The sequence below is a fragment of the Balaenoptera ricei genome, chromosome 6 (genome assembly GCF_028023285.1).
Source record: "Balaenoptera ricei isolate mBalRic1 chromosome 6, mBalRic1.hap2, whole genome shotgun sequence".
In the NCBI taxonomy this organism is placed as follows: domain Eukaryota; kingdom Metazoa; phylum Chordata; class Mammalia; order Artiodactyla; family Balaenopteridae; genus Balaenoptera; species Balaenoptera ricei.
The window spans coordinates 85,610,812-85,621,652 of NC_082644.1; the positions used below are offsets into that span (position 1 = coordinate 85,610,812).

A 10,841-nucleotide genomic window follows, 5' to 3' on the forward strand; every position below is an offset into this window, starting at 1 on the left:
GGCCTGTCTTTTCAGCCATCTGTGTTATCAGCCAAAGCAAAAGAATTTAATAAAATATGTTCCATGGCAAAGGAAAATGGCAGGTGGAATAACAGTAGTGATTTGGGAAGAGTTGGGAGAAGTGAATTCAGACAATTCCAACCACCTCCCAGCGGTTCTCAGATGTGGCCAGGTCTCCATAAGACGGCTGATCCCATCTGTGCCTGGATGAGGGGAGACTGACCCTCCTCATATCCCCTACAGGACAGTGGGGGCTCCCCCACACCTCAGACACACATATTTACATGATTATTTTATTCCACTTTGGAGGCAGCCCCTCAGTCTCTCAGATGTATCCAAAGCAGGAGTTACGAATTAGGCTCCACTATGATTTTGAATTATACAATAATGAAGTCCCAGATGCCAGTAGATCCTGGCTGCACGGTGGTAAGAGGTGTGACTGAGCCTCTCTTGCAGATGATCCAGCACCCGTATAGACCAGGCTAGACTGTTCTCCAGCTTTCTGCTGGGCCAGAACTAACTGCCTGAACCAGGAGCTCACAGCACCATCCACTCGCATCACCAAAGCTATGCCCAGGCAAAGTCCCACGCTGCTCACAATGAAGCCCATGGCCTCAAAAATGAACCTGCAAAGAAAGGTGGAGAATCTCAAAGGACACAGACAGGAGGCCTAGAGCCTTTTCCCTGCTGAGGCAAAACCTTGTCCACTCTGGATGTTCATTGTTTGCTCCAAGCTTCACCCTCCCCCACACCAATACTTCTCAAGCAAATCCACTCACTTGGGGGCAAACACCTTCCAGACCATGAGATGCCTGCGGAGGATGGAGGCTGCCAAGGCACAGGCCAAAATCTAAGGGAAGAGAGGAGGGGTCAAGTTATTAAGGAAGGCGAGGAGGAAGCAGGTCAAACAGAGAACTGCTGCAGGTCCCTGTGAAGAATGGAAGGGGAAGGAAAGTAGTGTGTGTCAGTGGGAAAAAACCCTGGGCTAGGAGTTAGGAGACCTAATTCTTTTCCTGGCCCAACCACGACTTGCAGTGTGACCTTGGGCAAGCACTATTCATCTGTGCCACTGACACTCAGGCTCTGCCTCCCAGGGTGGAGGGAATGTCAGAGTCACACCTTCTGCCTCTGAAGGAAAAGAAGATCAACGATCACAGCTTGGGAAAGAATCCCGGCCATCACCTCAGCTTTTCCAGTCTGTCCACTAATGGAGTAATCCCCGGATGCAACCATCAGGTCCAGATCTAGCTTGTAGAGAGGAAACAATCCAAGACTAGGATGAAGGAGACCCAGGTTCAAGTCTTAATACTGCCATTTGAGGCCACTGGCCTTTGGGCAATCACTTCACTTATCTACACCTCAGTCAAGGCTCTCTCCTAGGGTTTTGGCAAAGTGTGAAAGAATGTGATGTACATGCATGAGAAAACTAACTCCATGATCTCTCCCCTGCACCCACCTGAATACCAAGGACAAAGAGGTACTTGAGGCCCAGCTGCAGCAGCGCTGCATTGAAGTGGTGAGGCGCATCCCGGAGCCGCATCTCCATCAGTGGCTCCTCCTCCTCCTCAGGCCTGACTCTGGCCTCAGCTTCATTCCCTGGGGGCTGCCGCCTCTTCCGGGGCCCTTGACTCTCACAGAGAAAGGGCCAGAGCAGGAGCAATGGGCAACCTACTGCCTCAGAGGAAGGCAGGGCTAGAATCAATGGAGGACCCAGGGACCAGGCCACCCTGGCCCCCAACTACCCTAGTTGGCTCAGCCTCCAATTAGCAAAGGCCAAGGGGTGCCCAAGATCTAACAAAATCACATTTCCCCACTCAAATCCTGGGGTTTCCTTTCCTTCCACGAAGCCAGAGTAAACAATGGAAGCAAGGGAGGAATGAGGAGGTACCTGCAAAGAGGATATGGGAGGCAAAGGTGTTGGCTCCCACCAGCAAAGCAGACAGCCAGGTAAAGTCATGACCCTCTGGGACTCCCACGAAGGCAGCATGCCAATGGATAGCTGGAAAGACGGGCTGGTGACCCGTGGAATAGAAGGTCTGTGTTGCCATGAAGGCCCAAGCAGAGACTGCCTGCCAAGGCACAGTAAAAGGACCTGGGGGAAGAGATATGCCTCTTTACAGTCACGTCCCACTCCCTAACCCACAGCCCACTGCCCCAAGATCATATACACCTACTACCTCAGTGCTGTCTCTTACACGCGAGCATGCCCATCACTCCAAGCTTCTAATAGTCAACACTCTGTTATTCTAATTCCCTCCGTGGCACAAAGCCCCACTGCTCTAATCTGTGGTCAGCCTCTTTCTCTCATATACACACAGCTCACTATGAGTGGTGAATATACTCGTAATTCACCACTCTCATCACTGGAGAATCAGGAAATGCGCTCACGAGGATGCAGCATTTCCATAAGAACTGAGTCTTGGAGTACTGTTTGTCTCCCTCCTCCATGAACCCTGCTGGCCCTGAAAGCCAGTGGGAGGGATCAATTAGCTTGGCTACAGCAGATAAGAGACAGGACATCAGGAAGACCCTCTCAACTGTTGGGGCGTGAGACCCTGTATCAAGGTGAAGAACCTGAGGAGCAACACCTCCCTGAAAATAAGAAGGGCTGAATTCACATCACTACTGTCCCTGGATGAATCAGGGCTGAGATATGTATTTACCAGGGGTGGTGATGGGTATCCCAGCAGCAAGCAGATGCAGGAGAAGGAAGCTCTGCAGAAACAGAAGCAGGAACACAAGGCTAATGCGCTCTGCATGCAATAGCAGAAGTGGAAAGGCCAAGAGGGTGAGGGCTGTGACCATAGCAGCTGAGTAGACACTCCCCAACTGATAGGCGGCCACCGTCAGGGGGCCCTGAGATTTGGTCCTCTCTAGCCGGCCCCGGAACTCCTCCTGCATGTGTCGGTAGATTTGAGGAACCACATAATCCAGGTCAGCCTGAGAAGTGGGGGGGCCTGAGAAGGGAGTGAGGACAGTCCTGGTCCGCGGAGCACCCGCTGCAGCTTTCACCAGCACCGTCACAGGCCTCCAGAGCAGCAGCATGAGCCCTGAAGCAGCCAACCCGGCCACAGCCCTAGGTAACATAACTGATGCCCCAGCGACCAGGGCCCGGAGACGTGGGGGTGCTTCATCCGCCCCTGATGCCAAGGCCCAGTAGGCGGCAGTGCCTAGTCCCATCAGCGGCAGCCCCCAGCGCACAAAGAGCACAGGGGGCTCAGGGCTCTTGAGATTACCATAGCGGCGAAGCCACAGGCGCACGGCAGCTAACAGGGCCGCCAGCGCCCCCACACAAGCTCCATACCACACATTCTTGGCTCGACCACCCACCATGGATGCCAGGGGACTCAGCCAGGGAGAGGAACTGCAAGCAGGCGTCTCTTCAGGGCATCGATGAAAAAGCCCAGCTAGCCTTATACATAAAAGCAACCCAACTCCAAGCCCCAGGGCATGCGTGCCATTGTGACGTGGGGGGCCTGCTGGGGTCAGAAAGCCAAGGCGAGGTATTGTGAGTAGCTTAGGTGGCAGCAGCTTGCCCTCCCAGTGAAGCTGGGCAACCAGGAGCAAGATGAGTGAGATCAAAAGGAAGGGGGCGGCCCTGGCCTCGGCTATAACAAAGCTATCAGAGAAGAAACCAGCAAAGCGAATGAGCAGGAGTAACAGGACAGGCCCAGGCATGGGAAGCAGGGCTGCCAGGGGCCTCTTAGCTCCCCAGCTAGCCCAGGCTTTCCACAGAAAAGGCAGAAGTGAGCCCACTGCAGCCATGGCCCCTAGAACCACTGAATCCAGCTTCAGCCCAGTAGTTGCCAGGAGTCCAGCACACACTACGGCCCCAGTCAAACCCCAGGCCATGGGTATTAAGAGAGGGCGGAAACAGAAGCCTGGGGATGTTGCCCACTGGGATACCAGTAGGCAAAGAAAGCAGGTAGCAGCCAAGAGAGCAGCACCCCCTGCCATGCGGACCAGAGAAAAACGAGCCCAAGACTCAATGCACATGGCCCGAACTCCCCGCAGGAACTGCTGCAGCTCAGTAATCACAGTCTGTAGTGCTGCCTCAGCCCCCTGGGGGCTCTGCAGAAGCCGCTGGTAGTCAGCAGAAGCCTTGGAGAAGAGGTTCTGCAGTCGATGAAGCTCCTTAACTTGGAGGTCCTGAGCAGCAGTTGAGTAGGTGTGAAGAAATCGGGACACCTGGCAGAAAAGATCAGAGACCAAGGGGAAAAGCTCAGAGATGTGAACTGGGACACAGGCAAGGACAGGTATTACCATATGGGGTACCTAGAAATCAGGGACCCAAACTCCGTCCAGGACAGGGAGAGAGGGAGTACTTGGCTATGGAATGTGATATTAAGACTGAACAAAGGACAACAGAGTGGGTCATTATGCTTCTCCCATGCTCAACCTAACTCTGTCACCTGGAAGCCCAGCCCATTACCTACCTGCTGGGCATTGAGATGGAGAGCTGAGGCTTGGGCCAGAGTAGAAGAGTGAGGCTGGGAGTCTTCGACCTCTGAGAACACCTCAGCTATCACCTCCCCGATGTTCCCAAATGGGATGGGCAGGCCCAACAGCAGGGCCAGCGTAGGCACAAGGCTGATTTGAGGAATTACCTCTGGCTCCTAGAGAACAAGGACAGGGGTCAACGGGTTCAACAAAGAGCTGAGGTCAGTGTTTAGGATGGAAGACATAGGAGCCTAGGTAGGAAATAAGAATGGGGATGCCCAGGGTTATGAATTTGGGGGCTTAAAATGGAGGGATCCACAAGGATGCTACGATTATGATGTGGATTGAATAGCGGGAAACCACACAAAGCACACCTCAGGCCTCACCTCTGGTGGGGCGCTGGGGAAGAGGGCTGTGGGACTATACAGAAAAAGTGCAGCTGAGGTCTCCAGCTCACTGTCCCCTCCATGGTTCCCACTCGTGGTCATCCCATGGTCCCCAGTCACTACCAGCAGTGTGTCATTCTCCAGACGCTCCACGAGTCCCCTGGGGGCCAAGAAATGTGTCAGGAGGTAGGGATAAAGACTTTTCTCAGGGACTTCCCTGGTGGCGCAGTGGTTAAGAATCCACCTGCCAATGCAGGGGACACGGGTTCGAGCCCTGGTCCGGGAAGATCCCACATGCCGCAGAGCAACTAAGCCCGTGAGCCACAACTACTGAGCCTGCCCGTGCTCTAGAGCCCACGAGCCACAACTACTGAAGCCCACGTGCCTTGAACCCGTGCTCCGCAACAAGAGAAGCCACCGCAATGAGAAGCCCACACACCGCAACAAAAAGTAGCCCCTGCTCACCACAACTAGAGAAAGCCCGCGCGCAGCAATGAAGACCCAACACAGCCAAAAATAAATTAATTAATAAATTAATTTAAAAAAGATTTTTTTCAGGGGCCCATTCACCCCCAGCCATAACTTCCACTAGTAGGGCCTAGACCTCTGGCAAAAAAACACCTCTTTGGTCATAACCCTACTGCCCAAAATCACATGCTAAATTACTCAAAACAGATGAGGCCCCTAGCTTCAGAAAAAGGCCTAGAGAAGACAGAATTCAACCAAGTAAGAGTTCCAAATAAAGATTTTTTTCTCTTGGGACCATATATTATGAGATTCTCAGACACAAACCCACTCCCCCAGCCAATATCCCACACTCACTGGATCACCTGGTCCATTTGGCTAAGTTTCTTGGCCATTTCAGGATGATGAGGGCCATGCTTGTGGCCACAGTGATCCACACCCAGGAAGTGAGTAATCAGCACATCCCATTCACCACTGTCCACTGTGAAGGAGAGAACCTGAGCACAGGGGACTAAGGCCCACTCCTCAACCCCAGCCAGGCTCTGATGCTCCTATGTCCAGGGGCACAAGCCCAGGCCACTGCATCCATGGGAGGTTCAGAATTTGTGGACTGACGTAGCCCTCCCCAGCTCCCAGTCTTAGTCAGGCCTGCCTCTGGCCCCGTGCTCACTGGTTGGGTAGAGGTGTTCCAGGATACCATTGTCCACTGTGTGTAGGTCTCTAACATCGAAGGACGGGAAAAAGAAAGCTTGGGAGAAAGCTCCAGGAAAAAGATCGTTCCAGGTTTCATCTCCCATGAAGACCACACGCCTTCCTGCAGGGACATGAGTGGGTCACAGCCTGAGCAGGAGTCAGGGGAGGGGGAAGAGGAGAGGCCTTTTAAAGATCTATCAGAAATCCCAACCATGCACTCTAAGGCACAGCAGTTCCATCCAACAACTCTTTATCCTTCAAGGCCTAAAATTTTCTGCCAGGAAGCTTTCCCTGGTAACCATACTCCACCAAGACCTTTTACTACTTATTCCTATAAAAAGCTCTGCTAGTCCTCAGCCCCTGGCCATCTCTGCTGCTCTATTTTTCCTGGGTACATCTTGCTTTTTCCCAGTCAGTGAGTGGACAGGACCTGGACCCTCTGCTCTCTTCTCCACCCTTTTGAAAATACCAGACCCACATCTTCTTTTCGTCTCTCCCCTGCCCCTTTACTGAGAGCTCGCCCAAAGTAAAACCAATACCCCATGCAGATTAGAAACGCCAGAAGGACAGAGCCCAGACCTGAGCTCCCTGCATACAGAGCCAGGGTCTCTTTCTCCTTCCTGTACTCCTAGTTAAGCACGCAGCTGGGCACCCAAAGTTCTGGCTCTCTGACGTCTAAAGAAATTTGCCAAGGTACTCCTGGCCACCAAAGAGGCCCGACTAACCTGTACTGGTAAGCTGCTTAACGAGATTGTCTTCCGCTATGGCGTAGCTGGCAAAATTACTGCCAGCATCAATAAAGGTAGGCAGTGAGCCGGTGGTTAGGGCCTTGAGGCGCTGCATGGTGGTGGTCGGGGGGTCAACCTTGGACTGGTAGAGCCTGGCATGGTAGGGCTGAATTTCCAGGATCCTCTGCAAGAAGGCCAGTTTGCCCAGGAAGGGCAGGGAGACGGGAGGCTCTCCAGAAACATGTGAGAGCTGGGGCTGGGCAAAGTCAAATCGCAGAGCATCTATCAGCACCAACACAAGCCGGGAGAAACGGGAAGCCATCCAGCAGGACCCGGGCTCCCCTCGGCTCCCCCATGGCAGGGACCCAGGGCCTGGGGGCTCTTGGCAGCTGCTATGGTTGGTGAGCTCCAAACGGGTGAGCAGGAAGCCACTGGTGAAGAGAGCAATGCCGGCGTAGAAGAGGAAGCCCACCCAGGCCAGGAAGAGCAGCACTGAGATCTTCCGCATCCTGGTGGTGGCGGGGGAGGGAATTCATAACTGTGAGGCAAAGAACCAGCAGATAGTCTAGTCTCTCAATACAAAGCCCAGCTAGAATCACTTCCTCTTGGAAGCCTTCCTGAAGATAAACAGTCCCATAGCCAACCCAATGCAATGTTCCTCTCCACCAGTTATACCAGCGTTTCTGAAGGCGAGGTGCGCAGACTATGGGCATCAACCTTGAGCAGCTGTTTTAAAATGGTGATTTCCAGGCGCCACCCCAGATCCCCTGAATCAGGATCTTCGGGGGTGGAGCATAGGAATTTGTACGCCAGGAGATCCTAATGATGGAAAACACAGTCCACGAGGGAAACTTATTCCAAGTGGTAGACTGCTTTCTGACAGCCCGTTTCTCCTCTCTCCTCGCCAATTTCAACACCCCTGGAGTGGCCAGGGCTCGCAGCCGCAGGGGAATCCCGGCCAGGCTGATGGCGCCGCCTGGCGGGGACCCAGGGGACGAAGAGAAGGAGTCCTACTCCACTTCCGGACAGCCAGGATCGCCAGGAGACCAGAAGCGCGACCTCCCCGGCGCAGCACGGCAGAGGTGCGAGGTCTTGAGGCAGTTGGGCCTCGCTGGGACCCAGACGTCCGGATGGCTCTGCCTCCTCAGGTGGCTACCCGGCCTCCGGCTGGGCACCCTGACCTGGGTACGGGGCCCGCTAGACTGCGAGCTCTGAGGGGGGTGGAAGGGCCCCTAACTTCGGGCAAAAGCGAGCGCACGGGGATTTGGGGAGACCCTGGCTCACCTTGAATGGCGCCCGGAAGTGCAGCGTCGGCGCCTGCGGCCTGGCACCACAGAGGTGCGTGCGCCGGCTAGAGCGACCCTCGGGGGTCCCGATCGCCATCTGCTGTCGCCTCCGAGGAAGTTCGGCAAGGAACGCAAGGCTGGCCAGAGACGGAGTTTGATGGGAGAGTATAGTAATTTAGAATTGGGGGCAAGGCACTAAACTAGAAGAGTTCAGGGAGCCACTGTCCATTCTTGGTTAAGACTAAGATCTAGGCCTCTGGAACCAAACTTAGCTTGAATCCTAGCCCTGCCACTCACTATCATTATTGGGCATTACCTCATCTGTAAAATAAGGATAATATTTATTTCCCCCTTTTTGCCAAGCTGACTCCAACTGATAGATTTTATTATTCATCCTTCCCAAGGATGAATCTTACAATCAGTAATAAGACAATCCAATTCAAAAATGGGCAAAGAGGCACAACATTGTAAATCAACTATATTTGAATTTAAAAAGAATATTTTTTGGCCAAAAAAAAAACAGGATGACGTACTACAAGTGGTTACATGCAACTACATGAATGGAACTTAAAAACATGCTCACTAGGGGACTTCCGTAGTGGTTCAGTGGCTAAGACTCCACACTCCCGATGCAGGGGGCCCAGGTTCGATCCCTGGTCAGGGAACTAGATCCCACATGCTGCAGCTAAAGATCCTGCAGGCTTCAATGAAGATCCCGCACGTGGCATCGAAGAGCCCGGGTGCCACAACCAAGACCTGCTACAGCCAAATAAATAAATATTAAAAAAAAAAAACATGCTAAGTGAAAGAAGCCAATCACAAAATAGCACGTATTATTCCATTTACATGACTATGTAAATCTACAGATACAGAAAGTAAATTAGTGGTTGTCTAGGGTTGAGGGGAGAGAGGAGTGACTACTAATGGGTACAGGGGTTTTGTGGCGGGGTGGGGATGGGGAGCAGTGATGAAAATGTTCTAAATTGTGATGGTTGCCCAATTCTGTGAATATACTACAAATTATTGAATTTACACTTTAAGCAGGTGAATCACATTATATGTGAATTATATCTCAGAAAAGCTACCATATAAAACAAAACAAAAAACCTCTCCAATGGTTTCTCATCTCAGAGTAAAGACTAAATTCTTGTAGTGGTTCTACATGGCCCTACAAATCTACACACTGACTCCCCACTTCCTTCTTTGACTCATGTAGCTGCCACTTGTTTCCTTAATTCAGTTCCATCCACTGTAGTTGCTTTGCTCTTCACATTACAAGGCAGCCACGCTCTGCCTCAGGACCTTTGCATTTCCAACTCCTGTCAGCTTTACTCCCAGATGCCCAAATGGGCCTTACCCATCTCATCTCCGTATCTAAGCTTAAATGTACCATCAGTGAGGCTTTCTGTAACCCTCTACTTAATGTTACAGCCCTCCTCTCAAGTTCCCCATCTCCCTTCCTTTCTTTACTTCCCTCTGTAGTACAACTCATCAGCATCTGAAATACTATACATCTTATTAATGATTTGTCCCTTCCAAATAGAATGTAAGCTCATTGAGAGTAGGGAATTTTGTTTTCTTTATTACTATATCCTCAGTGCCTGGCATATAGTTGGGATTCAATAAAATTATTAAATGGATAAATGAATAAATTCTAATTCAGAAATATGTTGAAATATCCCTCCACCTTCATCCCCAAAGCCCCTTACCTATGTTCAGGCCTCACCACCCTCTCCAGGACCACTGAAGTAGCCTTCTTACTGTCCTTCCAGCCTCCCATCTCTCCTTCAAATCCCCTGACCACATCGCAGCAGGACGGCTCCATCTGAAACTCTTATGTGATTACCTTAATCTTCTTAAAATTCTTCATGGGAAGGGGAAAAACCCTTCATGCCCCCCACTCCCAAGATAAAGTCCAAACTCTTTCAGGACCCTATCTCCCTGAGATTTGGCCCCTGCCACATAGTCACACCCCCTAACACCCCACCCATCAGCCACAGCGAACAACTCTGAATACTCCAACTTCTCTGGAGCCATGGGCCTTTGCATATTCCAGTCCCCAACCGTAGCCTGATGAAAGCACTGATTTTTCCAGCCTGAGCCCAATGTCCGAGTTGGTAACCTTGCTGCCCACAAAGTGATATATGCTCCTCCCCCAAGGATCCCTCAGCCAGAACTTTCCTCCACCTCAGCACTTACCACTTTGTAGCTCTGTTTCCTGTGAAAACAGGGACCATAGGATTTGGGTTCTTCTGTAACACTGAGCTTGGCACATGGTAGACATCATTGAATGTTTTTTTTTTTAATTTTTTTTTAATTTTTTTACACAGAAGGTTCTTATTAGTTATCCATTTTATACATATTAGTGTATACATGTCAATCCCAATCTTCTAATTCATCACACCACCACCTGCCCCCCGCCACTTTCCCCCCTTGGTGTCCATACATTTGTTCTCTACATCTGTCTCTATTTCTGCCCTGCAAACTGGTTCATCTGTACCATTTTTCTAAGTTCCAAATATATGCGTTCATATACGGTATTTGTTTTTCTCTTTCTCACTTACTTCACTCTGTATGACAGTCTCTAGGTCCATCCACATCTCTACAAATGACCCAATTTCGTTCCTTCTTATGGCTGAGCATTGAATGTTTTTGAATGAACGAATGAGTGTCCTCAGTCCCTGAGGACCCTTTGAGCACTACTCCACCAGGACAGTCCTCTTTCCCATTAAAAACAACCCCAACACCTGCTCAAATTCACAGCCCTACACTTAGCAAGAGGGGGGACTACACTCCCCAGCTGGCAGTTCAGTAGACATGTGGTTTAATCCTTCCACTGTATC

At 51.3% G+C, this 10,841-nt stretch overlaps 1 protein-coding gene across 5 annotated transcripts; it reads right to left on the reverse strand.

Moving 5' to 3' along the window:
• Window positions 1-279: 279 nt before the first annotated feature.
• PIGO (phosphatidylinositol glycan anchor biosynthesis class O) lies at window positions 280-8,036 on the reverse strand. 5 transcript variants are annotated; one of them, XM_059924981.1, is made up of 11 exons: window positions 7,997-8,036; window positions 6,710-7,250; window positions 5,962-6,105; window positions 5,649-5,772; window positions 4,827-4,986; window positions 4,437-4,616; window positions 2,664-4,188; window positions 1,889-2,092; window positions 1,457-1,671; window positions 780-850; window positions 280-626 (listed from the first exon to the last, which is right to left on the reverse strand). In XM_059924981.1, exons 2-11 carry the CDS (start codon window positions 7,218-7,220, stop codon window positions 365-367), a joined length of 3,396 nt encoding a protein of 1,131 aa, XP_059780964.1. In that variant the 5' UTR covers window positions 7,221-7,250; window positions 7,997-8,036; the 3' UTR covers window positions 280-364. The 5 variants fall into 5 exon arrangements, with proteins under 5 accessions (XP_059780964.1, XP_059780965.1, XP_059780966.1 ...); XM_059924982.1 differs by having other exon boundaries at window positions 6,710-7,221; window positions 7,997-8,026; XM_059924983.1 differs by lacking the exon at window positions 7,997-8,036 and having other exon boundaries at window positions 5,989-6,105; window positions 6,710-7,990.
• Between the last annotated feature and the right edge of the window lie 2,805 nt (window positions 8,037-10,841).